The sequence below is a fragment of the Lithobates pipiens genome, unplaced genomic scaffold (assembly GCF_037356315.1).
Source record: "Lithobates pipiens isolate NorthernLeopardFrog02 unplaced genomic scaffold, aLitPip1_a1.2 Scaffold_18, whole genome shotgun sequence".
Taxonomy (NCBI): domain Eukaryota; kingdom Metazoa; phylum Chordata; class Amphibia; order Anura; family Ranidae; genus Lithobates; species Lithobates pipiens.
Genome location: NW_027507758.1, coordinates 61647039 through 61666494, shown reverse-complemented (window position 1 = coordinate 61666494; position 19456 = coordinate 61647039). Strand labels below are relative to the sequence as shown.

The window sequence follows — 19456 nt, the reverse complement described above, 5'->3', positions numbered from 1 at the left end:
TAATAATAATAAAATTATATATTTTAAAAATATAATCTGCAGTAGGCAAATCGAAAAATCTCAAACACTGCAAAAATCGAAATTGCAGCACCTAAGTGTATGTATAAATAATTACTAAAAAGTTATCAGAGTTATGAGATGATGGTAGTAAACAGCAGTCCACTAAAAGCGGGTAAGTAATCAGTCCTTTAGGAGTTTTCACTATCCCAATGTGCGTCCACCATCCAGAGAGAGAAGAAATCACCACCACTTGTGATTGAAGACAGTTGCACTTACCAGCTCACTAAGCTAAAAGAGCAGCTTACAGCTCATGTTAGGCACAACATCCCTCTATGAATATCACCGCTCCGTCCGTTCATCCATCCATCCATCCATCCGCCTGTCTGTCCATAGTCATCTCATCATAGTTTCCGTCTGTACCACTAGGGGGAGTCTGAAACGCAGCACCACTGTATGGGAGGATCGCTCATCACATAGAGCTAGAAACACCAGGAGAGGCTATATATATATATATATATATATATATATATATATATATATATATATATATATATATATATATATATATATATATATATATATATATAGTGTAGTATTTAATTAAACTAACTTCATAAGCAGATAAGATTTGTAAAAGCATCCAAAAGCTCAGTACACGTCAAACAGTGCACCTACTCCAATGGCCGCCAACTCGGAGACGGCGGCATGACGTCAGCTTGTAGCTGCAGTGATGAGTGGAATCTGTGATGAGAAGACCATGGCTGGATGGATGGAGCTATGATATCCATAGAGGGATGGTGTGTTGTTCAACATAAGCGGTTAGCTGCTTTGTCAGCGTAGGGGGCTGGTACAGTACGTGTGGTTATTGTCTTCAATCACAAGTGGTGGTGATTTCTTCTCTCGGGATAGTGGACTTGCATTTGGATAGTGGGAACTTCTAAAGGAATGCCATTACTTACCTGCTTTTAGTTGACTGCGGTTTACTACAATAATATCTTTAATAACTCTTTGATAACTTTTTAGTAGTTTCTCTAAGGTTTGCCACAGATGGCCTATGACACAGCTATAATGGTGGCACTCTATGGATTGGTATATGTTCATGGACATCTTGAAGAAAACAATCTTAACTGGATGCTGACAGTGTAATGGGTGAACACTTGCTAGCTTTTAATAGTACATATGGCATTCCGACACTGCACAGCTTGTGGAGGTGGGCATAGTTTGGGGTACTGCCCTAGAGACTGGTAGAAATGGGGTGGAGACGTGCTGCTCACTGCACACATAAAAATACTTTCTTTAACCACTTCTGGAAATTGTAGTTGCTGGGCTGTTTGCTGACTCGCTGCCCACAATAGGAAAAACTCAGCCAAGTCAAGTCCTTTTTCGCATGCTTGGTCGGGGTCAGTGATTTATAGTACTGAATTATACAAGGATTGTTATGACAGCCAAGGAACAAGCATTAGCAATGGAATGGCTTTTCTCTGAAAAGATCTCTTTAGTTTGCACCCATGGCATACATACTGTATGATGGTATCCATTTTTAGGTAGATCTGGCTGAAGATCCATAGTTTAATGTAGGATAGCTGTTGTGGAACTAATGTTAGCCATACGCCAGTCAAAATCACTCAACCCGATTTCCAAGAAATGAACACCTGGTTAAGAGAACAAACCATATTGCCATCTTGAAATGACTGAATTTTGAATAAGTTGTTCAATGAATATGGAGTCAGTTTGTTTCTCGTTTTGAGTTTTTTTGGGTCACATATGCACAGTACCAACAGTTCAATTTTTAACGTGTAAAACGCATTAACCATTCATTTTATCATTCATTTGGCAGTACTTTTCCAAACGTATCCTTTAAAAAAAAAAAAAAAAGTTACAATTTATTTTCTAATTGTGCCCAGTAACTTGACAAAAAACCAACAAACTGTGCAAATGACAGATTTTCCGTTTTTTTTTTTTTTTTTCTCCCATCTACTGTATGGGAACCATAAATTCCAACCTGATAAACAATGAGTAAAAAACTAAAACGGGTGCACTCAAAATCTGGTGCAGCTGTGCATGGGAACTTCAAGTGGTTGTATACCCACATTTTTAACTTTTACCTACAGGAAAGCCTATAATAAGGCTTACCTGTAGGTAAAAAAAAATATCTCCTAAACCTGTACGGTTTAGGAGATATTCCCCTCGGTATGCGCCGCTGACTGCAGCGGCGCATGCGCACAAGGGGTTTCTCGCCGTCAAAATCCGGCAGCGGCCGGACTGAAATCTCCCGCGCGCATGCGCGGGAGTGACGATATCGCGGCTCCGGCCACTCACAGCGCCGGAGCCGCGATACCCGGAAGAAACGCCGAGGGAGCATGTCAGCTCCCTCGGCGTGGATCGGGCCAGATGTCGGGGCCTCGTTCTAAGGTAAGTATTTCATAATGAGCTAGTATGCGGTGCATACTAGCTCATTATGCCTTTTGCTTTGCAGGTTTAAAAAAAAGAAGAAAAAAAAGTGCGGTTTACTACCGCTTTCAGCTTGTTCAATTTAGCTTTGACCATAAAACCTGGAAGATGTTTGGTTTCTATGCAGAGCTGCACCAGATTTGGCACTCTCCAGTCTTGGTAAATAACCCCTCAGTTATTACAACTGGTAGTTCTCCCAGTTTACTAAAGCTTTCCCAGAGGCCTTTTGGTGGCTCTTACCTAGCTGTTCTCTATAGGAACTCTATAGAGGTGCTGGTCTCTCAGATGATTTCCACATCAGGAAATTGGTTGTGATTCATGTCATTCAAAGCACAAGACCTGCAGCTGGCTTCGGCGGGACCTTTCTGCTTGCTTTGAATGTTTAGACTTTTTCCTATTAGTAGTACTTGTAGTTCACTGTTCAGTATGTTTAATTTATTTGAAAGACCAAGGCAAAGGACTAGCTTCATCTCACATTAATGGTATCAAGAATTACATTGCTTTTTTCAACCTAGTGACATTTCACGTCCCAAATAACGAACCCTCAAGCCAGATCTGCACAGGCATGAAAACAAGTTGAAGGTGTTTGGTCATGTTTTAGTACATTAAAGGGTAAGTTCACCTTTGTACACCTTTTTTTTTTTTATTTTTTTTTTTTTATTTTTTTTTTCCAAGCTCCCCTATGCACCAATACATCATTCATGTACTTTTTCTGCAAAAATATCAAAGCTTTCCGCTAAATCTACAGTCACTTACTTTTCTTGTTCTAATCCATGTTTCCAGACGCTTCCATTACTAATGTCTTCCTGTTCGGACTTTAGGTCATGACACAGGAAGGAGTAGACTAGCTGACCTCATTAGCACACACCCTGCATCATCCACCCTCTCATTCCAAGGTGCTTGTCTTTTAAATGAAATGCAATCAATCACTGATCACCCTTCTCACTAAATATACAATCAGATTGTATAGTGGCCATCGTTGTACACCTAAAATTACAAGTTGCGCTTTCAGTGCCATTAACCCCTTCCCGCCGAGCGTACGCAGATGTGCATACTCGGCTTCCGGGGGGCATACCGGGATGGTGCCCGCACCTGCAGGCGTCATCCCGGTACCGTTTTGTACAGCGGACGATTGGCTATCTAGCCGTAACAACCGAAGCGGCTAAAAGCCACTCGGCTGTTATGCCGGAGGAGCGGGAGGGGGGAAGTCCCCCCCGCCACCTCCTGCCGCTCAATCGGGAGCACAGATTCACGATGTGATGCCTCCAGCTGCTGGGGATAAACTGGAATGACGCCGTAATCGGCGTCATTCCAGTCTCCTAATAGTAAACACAGAAGAGACGTCATGACGTCACTTCCCGTTTACTCCGCTGCCAGTGGCGCTGGTTTTAAAAAATATACAGTATTTAGAATCGCTGTTTTCGGCGATCTGAATACTTTGAAGTGTAAAGGAGGGGTGGGGAGTCTTTTAGACCCCCGATCCCTCCATAAAGAGTACCTGTCGCCACCTATTACTGTCGCAAGGGATGTTTACATTCCTAGTGACGGCAATAAAAGTGATCAAAATTATTATTATTTTTTTTAAAACAATTTATTCATTTTAAAATAAATAAATAAAAAAATTTTTTACAGCGCCCGCCATTCCCGCAAGCTTGCGAAGCAAAGAAAACGCATACGGAAGTCGCGTCCGCATATATAAACGGTGTTCAAATCACACATGTGAGCTATCGCCGTGATCGTAAGAGCGAGAGCAATAATGCTAGCACTAGACCTCCTCTGTAAGGCTAACCTGGTAACCGTAAAAATTTTTTAAAGCGTCGCCTATTGAGATTTTTAGGTACCGTACTTTGTCGTCATTCCACGAGTGCGTGCAATTAGAAAGTGTGACATTTTTGGTATCTATTTACTCGGCGTAACATTATCTTTCACATTATGCAAAAAAATTGGGCTAATTTTACTTTTTTGTTTTTTTTTAATTCATGAAAGTGTCCCTTTTCCCAAAAAGTTGCGTTTAAAACACTGCTGCGCAAATACCGTGTGACATAAAATATTGCAACAATCTCCATTTTTTTATTCTCTAGAGTCTCTGCTAAAAAAATATATATAATGTTTGGGGGTTCCAAGTAATTTTCCAGTTTTACATTTTGCCATGTGAAAAAAAACGAGGGGCAAATGCTGCAAAATGCACAGTAAAAAAAAACTCGCAACCCACAAAACGACAACATGTTCCATTAACCACATGAAGTGCAGCCAATTGAAATCAACAGGCAGCCCTATGCATGTCACAGGAAAAAACGAGACACAAAATGTGCGCTCCCACTATGCTAGAAGTGAATGGGTCCTAAAGGTTGAAATTCGGCTCCATTCGCATCTAGGCATTTCCTTGCATTTTAGAAATGCGCTGCATCAAAAATCGCAGTATAAAATGCACCAAGCTGCAAAAATAAAGCAAAAAGAAAAAACATTTTGAAGCTTCTTTGGGGCGATTGCTGTGTGTAGGGCAGCCCATTCAGGTCAGCTGGTCAACTCCTTCCTGTGTCATGACCTAAAGTCTAATCAGGAAGAAAGACATTACTAATGGAAACATCTGGAAACGTGGATTAGGACAAGAAAAGTAAGTGACTAGCTGGAAAGCTTTGATATTTTTGCCAAAAAATACATGGATCCTATATTGGTGCATATAGGACCTGGAATTTAGAAAAAAAAGTGTACAAAGGTGAACTTGCCTTTTTAAGGCTGATAACGAGTGATCTCCATATAAGCAAGCATTTGTCCTATACTTTAGAATTGCTAGGACAGGTAAGAACACATGTATACTATAAACAATAATATTTCTATCAGTTAATTTTTCCTCCCCTTTTTTATTTATAGATCAAAAGCCAAAAGGTTTACAGTGGGTGATCGACGCTACAATTGGATACCCTAATGCACATCCAATGGACATTCAGACTTGGATTCTGGGTTACCGGCCCCCTACTGTCACTCATGTGTACTACAGGTATTAGTAGTTTGATATTGTTGGGCGAATGAGTTGGGATATTTAGATTCGGCAAGTCAAATAGGTGCATTTTGGGCCACATCCAGTCCTGTCACTCCTTTCTTTTGCAGCCCATTGGTTTAAAGATTTAACCACTTCCATACTGGCCCAATTATGGCACTCCTCTCCTACATATAAAAATCATAGTTTTTCCGCTACAAATGTACTCAAAACCCCTAATGTTTTTTTTTTTTTTTTTTTTTTTTTTTAACCAGAGACCCTAGTGAATAAAATGGCAGTTGTTGCAACTTTTTATGTCACACGGTATTTGCGCAGCAATTTTTCAAATGCATTTTTTTTTTTTGCTGGGAAAAGTGGTTTCATGAACTTAAAAAAACGAAACACTATAGCCTGATAGATGTTACGCTGAGTAAATAGATACTTAACATGTCACGCTTTTAAAATGCGCACACTCATGGAATGGTGCCAAACTTTGGTTCTCCATAGGTGATGCTTTAACCACTTGCCAACTGCCGCACGCTGATGTATGTCCCTACTTTGGTGACGGATATCGTTGTTATGGCAGCAGCTAGGCTGCCATAACCCTGCTATCCCCGTGTTTGGCCGGCTACAAGATATAAGTGGTCTCTGCGATGGATCACTTTTTTATCAGTGGGGGGAGATATTTCTTAAAGGCACATATTTTATTTATGTAATTTTTTTCAAAATGACAATTTTATTTATTTTTTTTGCATTCAAGTCCAAATGAGATCTGAGGTCTTTGACTCCAGATCTCATATTTAAGAGGACCTGTCAAGCTTTTTTCCATTACAAGCGATGTTTACATTCCTTGTAATAGGAATAAAAGTGACACCATTTTTTATTTTTTTAAAACCATGTAAAAATAAAAGGAAAAATAAATAAGAAATAAACGCGCCCCGTCCCGCCGAGCTCGTGTGCAGAAGCAAACGCATACGTGAGTAGCGCCCGCATATGAAAACGGTGTTCAAACCACACATGTGAGGTATCGCCAGGATCGGTAGAACTCCTCTGTAACGCAAAACATGCAGCTGGTAGAATTTTTTAAATGTTGCCTATGGAGATTTTTAAGGATAAAAGTTTATCGCCATTCCACGAGTGGGCCCAATTTTGAAGCGTGACATGTTGGGTATCAATTTACTCGGCGTAACATCTTTCACAATATAAATAAAAAATTGGGCTAACTTTACTGTTTTATTTTTTAATTAAAAAAAGTGTATTTAAAAAAAAAAAAAAAAAGTGAGCTTGTAAGAACGCTGCACAAATACAGTGTGGCAGAGTATTGCAATGACCGCTATTTTATTCTCTGGGGGGGGGGGGGGGGATGGATTTTTTCTAGAAAAAAAAAACCTGTTTAACTTGTAAACACTGAGTCTGAAAATAAGGCTCAGTCCTTAGGTGGTTACATTTTTTTACAGGTTGCCGGTTTAGAGTTGGAGGTCTTGGGCTGAAATTGTTGCTATCGCTCTAATAATCACGACAATACCACACGTGTGGTTTTAAGGCTGTTTACATATGTGGCCGGTACGTACATATGTGGGGACTGGGACGCTTTACATTTATTTTATTTTTTTTGATCACTTTTATTACAAGAAATGTAAACTTCCCTTGTAATATGAGTAGGGCATGACAGGTCCTCTTTACAGAGATATCAGGGGCGTATAAGACCCCCACATCCCTCCTCTAGCCTGCAAAGACTGAACTTAAAAAAATAAATAAAAAATAAACGCTCTCAGCCTTTCCAGCCAAATACACAGCAATGTTTACACACCCGACCTTCTAAGGTCATAGAGACTGCTGGGGACCATCTGGTCCACGATGTTCTCTATGGTAAACTTCCCCAGCGGGGAATTCCTTCTCCAGTTGATGAAGGCTACACCTCTTGTATAATTTCACAGCTGAGCTCTTGGGGAAAACTTTGCATGTTTTTGAACGCAAAGCATTCTCTGATTGGATGAGATTGTGGTGTTGCACCCACCCCCCTTTTTCCCACCTTGTCCAGGCAGTAAAGACTTTGTGTCCAGCCTGCTCTGAGCAAGCAAACGCCTGTGTTCAGTAAGCAGCAGGGCAGCTCTGGGTACACAACGCAGAAGCTATGGGCAATCACTGTGAAAGCTACAGCGATTTTCAGTTTCCAAGGGGATCAGCCAGGTGTGGCACATCCATCCTTTTTTTTTTTTTTTTTTTTTTTTTTTGAGTAGCGCACATACATATATGTATTGGTCCAAGCTGATACATAGCTAAACTGTGCCTTTAAGCTAATGCTAGTAAAGCTTGTGTAGTGCAGTAAATTTGATATGCATTGTACTATTTGGGAACACCAAAGCTTGCAGTGCTGACTAACCAAAAAATACAGCATTTCCCCTCCATGTCTACATTTGCAAGAAAGTAACGGATCGGGAATTCTGATGTGGAATGCAAACTTTTGTCATTCGGCTTTTTCCTTCTGTCGGTTTTTCTTTTTTTTTATATCTTTCCTCCTCTGTCTCTTCTGTCTGAGACCCTCAGGATGACTTCCCTCTGCATTGAGAAGGTTGTGCCAAGTTTGGCGTTTCAGTGAAGCTTTCATTGTTGCCACCTGAGTTCTACACCTATTCCAGTGAGAACAAAAATGTTGTTGTATCTTGTTTTTGGGCTGAACTGTTTAATGGATCCCCAAATGGTTCCCCTTGATTAAGGCTTCATGCACACTGGGCATTAAAAACTCCACTTTTATGAGCATTTGAAATTTTTTACTTTTTCTGCCTCTAAACGCCCCTTAAAGCGGTTCTTCCATCCAAAAGTGGAACCTCTACTTATCAGCTTCCTCCCCCACTCCGATGTCACATTTGGCACCTTTTGAGGGGGGGGTGGGTTTGGGGATGGGGGACAGATACCTGTTTTTGATCGCAGCAGGACCACTTGGAAGTTTGCCCCCCTTTCACCTCTGCCAGGCTATTCAGAAAGCGTGGCACTCTCCACACATACACAGTAGGAAACTGGCTGGAACCGAAAGGCTTCACTGCCAGGCTCCCTTAGTACAAATGGTGGCAGCAGCACCCGAGAGCCATTGGCTGAGCTGCCGACATCGTTGGATTTCAGAACAGGTAAGTGTCCAATTATTAAGTCCGCAGCTATGGGGCGGAAATCCTCTTTAAAGTGGCGGTCCAGCCCAAAAAAATTTACTACACATGCTGCAGCTGCTGGCTTTTAATAAGAGGACCCTTACCTGTCCTGGAGTCCAGCGATGTCAGCACCGCAGCTAATGTTTCCATCAGCTGTCGGGTGCTGCTGCCGCCATTGTGGTTAAGGGTACCCGGCAGTGTAGTATTTTGGCTTCACACCAGGAACCCTACTGAGCAGGTGCGAGTCACGCCCCTCTCTCCTACTGGCCCGGCAATGGGAAGGAGGAGGGGATTCCTAGCTAATGACGTCAATAGCCGCGGATGAGGCTCTCAGAAGTGGGAAAGGATGCCTGTCAAAGACCAGGTATCCTGCCCCCTCCCGAAAGGTGCCAATTGTGGCACTGGAAGGGGGAGAGGAATCAGATGAGTATGAGGAACTCCTCTTTAATGTTGCCCTATGGGGTTGATTTACTAAAACTGGAGAGTGTAAAATCTGGTGCAGATCTGCATAGAAACCAACCAGCTTACAGGTTTTGTCAAAGCTTAAATGAACAACCTGAAGCTAGAAGCTGATTGGCTACTATTCAGAGCTACATCAGATTGAGTGATCCAGTTTTAGTAAACCCTCCCCCTTTTGTGTCCATGCATTTGAAGGCTTTTAGAGGCAGAAAAGAATCCCCACTGTCGGCACGTTCAGGAACAGAAACATTTTGGCAAAAATAAATGCTTTGCAGTGCCTAAATGCGTGTATATGTGTCTTCGCCCTAGGCGTGTTTAGTGCTTGAGCGTTCATTTCACTAGCCAGAATAAATTTATACTGGGCCAAGTAAATGAATTAACGCACAATTTTCTTTGTAGATATTTATTTATGTTCTGTTTTGTGTGTATGTATGTATGTATATGTGTGTAAAACTAAAAAAATGTTAAAAAAATTATTGAAGAAAACACGGCACATTTTAGATGCTGCTTTTCTTCAGCCGATGAATAGGTGCTCAGGAGAGCTGGGAGCACATCCCGTGTGCATGTGGCCAAATGTTGCTCATTTGAAAGCACTTTTAAAAAAAATATAGCTACTTAAAGTGTAAGTAAACCCCCCTAACGATTTCAGGCAAGGAACCTGTTTAATCTACAGCTGCCTTGATGCTGCGATCAGTTATGACACCAGCCATTGGATGGTTTGACAGTTTGGTTGAGAACACAACCAATGGGAGTGTTACCTTTCCAGCACCTGCCATAAATAAATAAAACCTGTTTTTGCTTCCGCTTTAACTGCTGCCTTTTGCCCTCGGGATAGGGCAAATTATTGTATGGGACAATCGCTTAACAATTAGGCCTCATGCACACTGGGTGTTTGGCGTTTGCCCTGCTCTGCTAAGTGTCTTTTCTCCTGGCAGGAGCAAAACGGCGTCAAAAACACACCTAAAGCCACGTTTTTTTCAAACGCATTTAAGCGTGTCAAGCACTTGGCTGTTAATTTAATCGGCCGGAATATTCATTCATTTTGGCCATTGAAATGAATGCCCAAGCAAGCAACGTGCCTAAGCCTATCACATCTCCAGATAATCTTTTACCACTTCCATCAGCTCATTCCCCACAGTTACAACCTTTTGTACCACCTGCCCCACCCTATTAGATTGTAAGCTCTTCTGAGCAGGGCCTTCTTAATCCTCTTGCATTTTATTGTATTATAACTGTATTGTCTCCCTTTTATATTGTAAAGTGATGCGTAACCTGTTGGCGCTATATAATATAGTAACCGATAAAATCTAAGCATCATTTATATTTTATGCTATGTGAAGTTGAACATGTAATAAATATAAAGTTGGTGTTATCCTAATTTGGTTGCAAAATTATAAATGCTCTTTAACCACCTCAGGACCGCCTGCCTGCGTTGTACTGCGAACTGGTAGCTCCTACAGAAACTGTGACCTACCTGTACGTTGTTCCCTGCTTCCAACGTCTTCCACTGTGATTGGACACTGCATCCCAGCCAATGATTCATGACTTAGACCTTTGTCCAATCACAGCCCAATGCCCTGTTTTGACAAACACAGGGCTCTGTACAGAGGGAACAATCTTTGTTTCTTCTCCCTGCAAACGGGAAATACATTTTTAGTAAAAAAAAAGCATGCATGATGAAATGCATAATGTGGGAGATATTTGTACTTTTGCTGGCATTTTTGGGCCTCAAGAAATATGATCAGTACATCAGGATTGATCGATTTGTTATAGATATAGATATATTTAGATATTTATTATTCAGTCATCGTTTGTGGACAGTATAATACATTTTGGCTTAAATTTATTAGGAAAGATTTGCAAAAACTGAAACAAGGAGAAACGCTGGATTTAAAACTAAAAACTAAAAATCAGTCTTTCATTTATTTAACAAAAAAAAAAACCCAGTGGTGATTACGACCAAAAGAATTATTTGTGTGAAGCAAACAATTCTAAAAATGTTATATGGGTACAGTGTTGCGTTTGATTGCGCAATTGTCATTTAAAGTGCGACAGCGATGAAAGCTGAAAATTGGCCTGGGCAGGAGGGGCATATAAGTGCCCAGTATTGCAGTGGTAAAGGAATCCTACACAAAGATATAAATAAGGAGGCTGCCAATGATGACCTCTCCTTCTGAAAATGCTACTTACCACTCACATTAGAAGCATTGGTGCCTCCCAGTTCTACAGATAGCAGGTGGATGTATTTGAGTGTCGCGCACAGAAAGATGTCTGCCAGTTTATGGGAGTGTCCTAAATAACCACAAAAAAAAAAATCCTTGCTAAAATTTTGTTTTCTGCTTTTACTGATCTCTCCCAAAAATACCAGCTGTCTTGCTTGCATGCTAATTCTAGAACATCAATTCATTGAGTCCCTGACTCAGCACCAGTAAGACGAATGGCAGTTCTGCATGCATTTGTTGTATATTTGTTCTAGATTGGTGACCCAGAAGGTGTGATGTTGAAACCTGAGACAGCCAGGCAGCAAGCATTTTATAAAATCCGCTGTGGCAGCAAGCATTTTTGTTTCAGTGCAACTTTCCTTTAGTTTTCTCCTTTTTATAGAACTGTGATGATGATAAAAGACTGTTGGAGATATACTAGAGACTAAGTAATCTTGTTTGACTTTTTACTAAAATGTTGATTTGAAAAAGTAAATGCACAGCTCATTTTCCCTGATCTGTCATTTTACCTTCAAACAGAATCTATCCCATCAAAGAGGTTCCCATGGAAACGGAAGCATTAACAGATTGGTTATATCAGCGTTTTGTTGAAAAAGAAGATCTATTGTCACACTTTTATGAAACAGGTATAGAGATGTTATGGGTTATTTTTAATTAAAGGATTAATCAACCAGACATTAGGTCTGTTATATCATATGCAAATCTCTTATAAGCTTTCATACCTTTTAAAAAGCTTAAAAGGTGTTGTAAAGGGTTTTTTTTTTTTTTCTTCTAATAAAAATAACAAACATGCCCTTACTTGCCTTTTCTGCGCAATGGTTTTGCACAGAGCAGCCCCGTTCCTCCTCTTCCAGAGTGCCCTGTCCGTGCTTCTGGCTCTTCCCCGGTAGTGGTCCCGAGTCCTGCTACTGCATCCATTGACACAGATAGCGGGATTCAGCCCCGTCCTCTGCTCCCATTTCACTGGATTTGATTGACAGCAGCAGGAGCCAATGGCTCATGCTTTCAATCGGTCCAGTGAGGAGATGTGGTGGCTGGAGTCGCTGGGCCTGTGCTTAGCGCTGGATTGGATCAGGCTCAGGTAAGAAAAGGGGGGGGGGGGGCTCTGGGGAACAGATGCTGCACAGAAGGTTTTTTCACATTATTACATAGAATGCATTAGGGTGAAAAACTTTACAACCACTTTAAAGAGGTATTAAACTCCAAGTGCAGCTTACCAATTCTTAGATGTGATGGCTGCATTTGTTTTCATTTTTTTAGGCTTTTTTCATTCTATTTTCAGCCAGTAAGTCTGTTTTTCAACAGAAAAGCTCTCTTGCAGTTGTATTGAGATAAACCATTTAGCACTGGCAGGGGTGCTGAAAATGATTAACTTTTATTTATATAAAACCTTTATCCCAAAAGGGGAAAACAGACTCCCCTTTGACATCACCTGGGAGGTCACGTGACTTCTGTGCTGTCTGATCAGCCCCTCCCACTGTAGTCCTTAGATCGGGGAGGAGAGTGGCAGGAGGTCACATGACTGCACAGAGACTGTCTGAAAAAAAGTATTTAGTGGCATAATTTTATAAAAAACATTTACAGTGTGTAGTATACCTTATTAGAAGAGAGGGGCCGGTCGTAATCCTACTCTGACTTTACTGCCAGCTACTAATAGCGGCAGAAGGGGAGGAGCGGTGAGGAAATCCCTCACACACTAGGAGCTGAGGGGGATGAAGGTGAGACTCTAATATAGTGGAATGATGGAGGCACGTAAACTGACTACAGTATCGTGGATCAGCAGCCATGATTGTCATGGTCAGTTCACATAAAGGGATACAGGAACAGGCAGAATTAACCAGGATTTTTACAGCATAGAAAGGGACAGATTAGACGGCACAAGAACTGTGCTGTTTAACCTGCTTTAAAGGAACAGTGTTTTTTTTTTTTTGTTTTTTTTTTTTATAAGGTTACAACCTCTTTAACTGCAATAGAGAAATGATGGGGGTCGCTATTATTTTTGGCAGGACTGGCTGAACAGACACAAACCCTTGGGTGGGAGGGGTCCAAAATACATGTACAGTGGGGAAAATAACTATTTGATCCCCTGCAGATTTTGTAAGTTCCCACTTTAAGGGTTTATAATTTTTATCATAGGTGTATTATAAATGATAGAGACAGAATATCAACCAAAAATCCAGGAAAAACACATGATACAAATGTTCAGTTGCAGTTCAGTGAGTAAAAAGTACTTTATTCCCCCAGCAAAACATGACTTATTACTTGGTGGAGTAACCCTTGTTGGCTTAAGGTATCTTGACTGTCGCTTGCCAACTCGAAGTTTCAGTTCCCTCCATAAATTTTCTATAGAATTGGGGTCTGGAGACTGGCAGGGCCACTCCATGACCCTAATGTGCTTCTTATTGAGTCACTCCTATATTTCCTTGGCGGAATGTTTTGGGTTATTTTCATGCTGGAAGACCCATCCATGACCCATCTTCAGTGTTCTGGCTGAGGGAAGAAGGTTCTCATCCAAGTTTTTACCATACACGGCCCTGTCCATTGGCCCCTCAATGCGGTAAAGTCCGCCTGTACCTTTACCAGAGATACAGCCCCAAAACATAATGTTTCCACCTCCGTGCTTAACTGTAGGGATGGTGTTGTTGGAGACAAACATTTTCTTCCTCCAAACATGTTGAGTTGGTGCCAAAGAGCTAAATTTTGATTTCAGCACTTTCTCACAATCCTCTGAATCCTTTAAAATGTTCATTGCCAAGCTTCAGACGGGCCTGTATATGTGTATTCTTGAGCAGGGGGACCTTGTGGGCGCTGCAGGATTTCAATCCATGGCAGCGTATTGTTACCAATGGTTTGTTTGGTGACTGTGGTCCCAACTGCCTTCAGATCATTCACAACTTCCTCCCGTGTAGTTCTGGGCTGATCCCTCACTTTTCTCATGATCATCCTTACCCCATGAGGCAAAATCTTGCATGGAGCTCCAGACTGAGGACTATTGATGATTATTTTGTATTTCTTCCATTTGCGAATAATCGCTCCAACAATTGTCTCCTTCTCACCAAGCTTCTTATTGATGGTCTTTTAGCCCATTCCCAGCCCTGTGCAGGTCTACAATCTTGTCCTAGACATCTTTTGACAGCTCTTTGGTCTTGTGCATGATGGTAAAGTTTGAATGGATTAGTTAGGAGCACCACCTTAAATTGACAGAACTGATCTGTGTACCACGTGAGCACATACTGTAGCCAGTCTGTGGGAGCCAGAATTATTGTTGGTTGGTAGGGAATCAAATACTTCACTCAAATACTTATTTTATTGCAACTCAATTTATAACATTTTGTATCATGTTTTATTTCTGGATTTTTGGTTGATATTCTGTCTCTATCATTTAAAATATACCTACGATAACAATTATAGACTCTTAATTTCTTTGTAAGTAGGTAAACGTAGAAAATTTGCAGGGGATCAAATAATTCCCCCACTGTATTTCAATTAAAAAGCTTTGGTAATAACTCCAACTTTGTGCTCATTGATATGATATACTTTGCTGTTTGTCAACCATTTTAGGCTAAAGGTGGTTTACCAGATTCTAGCTACATTTGTCCTTCAGTTTTGTTTCTCCTTTCTTTCAGGTGCTTTTCCTCCCCCGCAGGGACAGAAGAAAGCCGTGTCAAGGGAAATGACCCTAAGCAATGTCTGGCTCTTCCTTGTACAGTCGTTCGCCTTTTTGTCAGGGTACATGTGGTACTGCATTCTTCGCTATTTTTATCATTGCCTATTTTAAAAAGCTCAGTGGGACCTGAGGACTCAGACGTAGGAAATTGCAAGCTCTAACAAAAGAGCACCATGTTATCTGTGTGAATGTGAAAACACCACAGTCAACAAAATCGCTGACTTATATATATATTTTTTTTTATATATATATTACTTTTTTTTTTTTTTTTTGTTTTGCATTTTAAGCCCAGACTGGGGCAGTTTTAAACTGGCGTGATAGTACGGCTCAATGTGGATGACCTGCTAACATGTCTTTAGCAAGTGGGCAGAAGTCTTTCTGAATTTGTTTAACTAATGAAGGTGAGGCCTGAAACTGTTGACTCATTTAACAAGGGCAGTGAAAACCTACAGAAAGAAGAAAGTTCAGCGGGTTGGCTTCCTTAAGTCGTAGCAACGAGCGCCAAGTTGCCGATCCCTAATTTGGGTGCAGACCCAAGGCACCGCCCAACAATACAAGACTATGAAATGCATTGCGCATTGGCTAAAACGCCTAAGGTAGGCGTTGGGATAAAAAAAAGATCTGGTGAGAGTACATAGAATAGGTGTCCGTGCTCCTGTCCTGTTCTCTCTCTGTCCATCTTGGCATCACAGAATCGTGCCCAACTTGGCGAAGATTAAAACGGTCATTTTATGTTTACCACAATGCACCTGGTTTACTTGTCTTATCCCTGTTGAGGAGCAGTGTCTATCTGTTCGATTTCATTTTTTTTCTGTGTTAAAATGCACCATTTCATATGTGAATTTTATATCAATATAGTGTTTTTTTTTTTTTTTCCTTTTTAATTGCACTTTTTTTCCAATGTAGTAATATTTCTGTGGACTGTTAAGTGCTAATACTGCTAGAACCCACATCTGATGATGTCCCTCAACTGCCCTGTCTCATTGCGTTAGTGTCATTCTGTTTGGCTGCGTACATGTGACAAGCAGGGGACGATGTTGGGAAGTCATTGTTTTCCTAATTCAGGGCTTGACTCGCACCATATGCGTCCTTTTTTGTTTCTCTCGATCTTTTCAAATCGTTTGCAGGGCCCTTGGCCTATGTGTCAGCTTGATTTTTAGCTCTGTTGAGCGCTTCTTATTTAGGGCATTGCAAGTCCAAATTCTTAGCACAAATCGCCTGATGTTCTTTTGTCTTCAGAAGAACAGCTGAAGGAATTCCACTAAAAGTTGCTCTGATATGTATTCCACATTATCAAAACAGTGGTGGACATACAAAATGTGCTAAATTAACAAAATCTTATCACAACAGGGTGGAACTGTGGATACGTCCATAGTGGAAGATGCCACGTTCTAGCTGAGAGATATATTGGAATGGAAAAGGAATTGAACTATCTAGGCACAGGTACACACGGTTTCATAAAAACGTATTTTGTTTCAGAAATTTGAGAAAACATTTACAAGAATTATTACATAAAGCACATATTGCCTGAAGAGTTGAATCGTAACCGAAACCACCATAACCTAGTATTGATAGTAGACATGCGTCTATTGAAAGACGATAACTTGTGTCCATATAGGCTCTGAGGAAGTGGATATGGTGTAAAGTTGCTCTACATGTTGTGCACTTCAGCGCTTCCTCAGGAATCTATGCTTTATTAGTACCACTTGCTTAATATAAGTAAGTGACCCCACTTGTCCTGCTGTAGCAGTACCTAATGGAAAGCATCACTGGGAAACTCCATTGTGACTCCTGCTGTAAACCGCAATGGCAGCTCTAGCTACCATTACAGGAGGTCAAGCGGGGTCACTTACCCTTATATTAAGCACGTGGTACTAATAAAGCATTGATTCCTAATTTCACTGGCTTTCAGTCCTAATGAAGCAGTTTCTGGTGTTTAGTTACACCTCTGGATAACCTTATGAGTGGACGATGCCGAAAAATCGCTTTTCAATAGACGCACATCTACTACCAATACTAGATTATGGTGGTCTCAGTTGTTTTGGTTATGATTCAACTCCTCTTAGGCAATATGTGCTTTATATATTCTTGTCAACGTGTGTTTTTTTTTTGTAATGTTTTTATGAAAACGTGTACCTGTGCCCAAAAAGTCCAATTCCTTTTCCATTCAGAAATACAAAATGGCTGCCAAATTTAATAATTATTATATGGCCTCGGAGGCTGTAAGTAGCATCCTGCTTGGGCAGTAATGAAGGGAAAAACTGTAATCTGTTAACATGTTTTTGTTAAGATTGGTTCACCACTGTAAAATTTTTCTGACCTGAAAAATATATAATTATGTTGATGCAGTTTCTACACATTTCATTTTGTAAAATATATTATATGGCCAAACGTTTGTAAATACCTCATTGTCACGCTTGTATGCATTTATTGGACATCCCATTTCACAACTATGGGCATTCATATAAAGCTGGGCACCTCTCTGTGGCTAGAACATCCTCTCCCTTTCTAAGAGGGCTTTCCGCAAGGTTTTGTGCCCATCCAGCCAAAAGATCACATGGAAGGTCAGGATCTGACCTTTCATGTTGGATAAGAACCTGCAGTTAGCATTCCACTTCAGCCTAAAGATGTTCATTAGGGTAGAAGTCAGGACTCTGTTCGAGCCACTTGTGTTTCTCCACACCAAACTTCTCAAACCATGTTCTTATGGATCAGATTTTTGCGCTAGGGTGCAGTCATGCTGAAAGAGAAAAGCGACTTTCCTAAACTTTTGCCACAAAGCACACGATTGTCTAAAATTCCATGGAATGATGTAGTGTGGATGGTGCCTTCTACTGGAAGCACTTTAACTCAATTTACAGTGGCATTTACATACATTTTGGCCATATAATGGATTTTGAGTCTGCTAGCCATTGAGATGCAGTGCTCCTCCAAAGAGGGTTGGAGTGTCCAGTTATTGATAAACTTGTGTAAAACCAATACATAAAATGTTGATTTTGTGGTTTTTCTATGTACTGGGTAAGGGTTAGAACCTCAGCCAGGTCTTTATAGCTGTCTTTTCAGTCACTAGGGCAGGAAGTGAGGAATCTGTCCAGTGAGGACACACAGAGAGCAATAAAAACACCTTTAGTGGCGTACGTGAAACGCCTCAATGGGCAAACAGATGTCAATAAAAGTTTGACAGAAGTTTGAACTCTTTCACTCTGTTAAAGAGCTTTTACTGGAATTTAAAAAGTAGCGTTTCTCATATGGTAATTGTGCGTAGCACTGCCAGACCAATAAAACTGAGTTTTAGTCCATGTTTTTAAGTCAATACAAAATGCCAGAGCTACCAGATTGTAATATATTTGGGCCAAGTTCTAATAAGGTAATATATTAAAGTGGTTGTAAACCCTTTTATATATATATATATATATATATATATATATATATATATATATATATATATATATATATATATATATATATATATATATATATACATATACATATATATATACCCATTGAAGTGACTGGCTCTAGTTGATGCACAGAGATTTAAAAAATCCTCCTACGTAAGCTGTACCTGTTTATAGTCCTCTCTCCTTTACAGCTATTCAAAGTCCAGAATTTATGAAGCTTTTCTGAGCTGTTAGAAAAAAAAGTGAGTGGAGAGCTGAAATTACTTTCTGCAGAGCTCAGTGAGGAGAGCTCTAAGAGCTGATTGGAGGAAAGGGACATCTGCCCCCTTCAGACAGCACACAGGAACAGAACTGAGGCTGTCAATCACCTGGAGCTCCCTCCCCTGTCACCTTTTTTCTTTGTGTCAGGAAGACTTGTCAAAAGCGACTCGTGCTGATGGCAGGGGAATTAGGCAGCAGACAGAATTGACACTTGGGGCTCTGGATGTAAACAAGTACACACTATAGAGGGATAGTTCTTTGCTGATATTTCATGTCTGAGGTTAACCACTTTAATTTCACACAAGTGACCCTACTGTGTTTTCTGCAACCTTAGGTCATCACTAGTTACACCATACTGATCTATTCCACATTACTGGCAGAGATAATAAAGTTCAACTATTAAGATGTTAAGATATGGAAGAACAAAAAAAGTGGGCATTTGTTTTTGTTTTTTAAAGTGGCAAAAAATTAGTCCCGTTATACAACTAAAAAAAATCAATAAAAATATTTTTTTAAAATATTGATAGCATACCTGTCTGAAATCTGTCTTTTATATTATAATTTCCTGACCTCCGGAACGAGAGAAATCAAACTGTAAGTGGGTGGTTCAGTATTGAACCAATCAGGTTCCATTGTGTGGCCTGCATATTTTATGCACTATAGGGGGATGTGTTTAGGTCAGAAGAGAGAACTCGTAGGGGAAATCTTCCCAATGTGATCATGTGCAATTAAAGTTATATTAGGCTATAATTATGACTATTGATTGCTCTGTCCTGGCTATGTAGTGTCCCAGGGGGTTATCCATTTCAAAAGAGGCTGGACAAAAATATTCCATTGTATAGCAGGTACAACTGTTTATATACATGTATTTTAAA

General features: G+C 40.5%; 1 protein-coding gene across 2 annotated transcripts in view; it reads left to right on the top strand.

Annotated features, from left to right (window-relative positions):
* Positions 1-19101, top strand: part of LPGAT1 (lysophosphatidylglycerol acyltransferase 1) — a 166863-nt gene extending 147762 nt beyond the window's left edge. For both annotated transcript variants that reach the window (XM_077485736.1, XM_077485737.1), the window contains exons 6-8: positions 5323-5449; positions 11772-11878; positions 14879-19101. In XM_077485736.1, coding sequence (XP_077341862.1) covers positions 5323-5449; positions 11772-11878; positions 14879-15030 — 386 coding nt within the window. In that variant the 3' untranslated portion in view covers positions 15031-19101. The remainder of the gene's footprint in view (positions 1-5322; positions 5450-11771; positions 11879-14878) is intronic.
* The last annotated feature ends 355 nt before the right edge of the window (positions 19102-19456 follow it).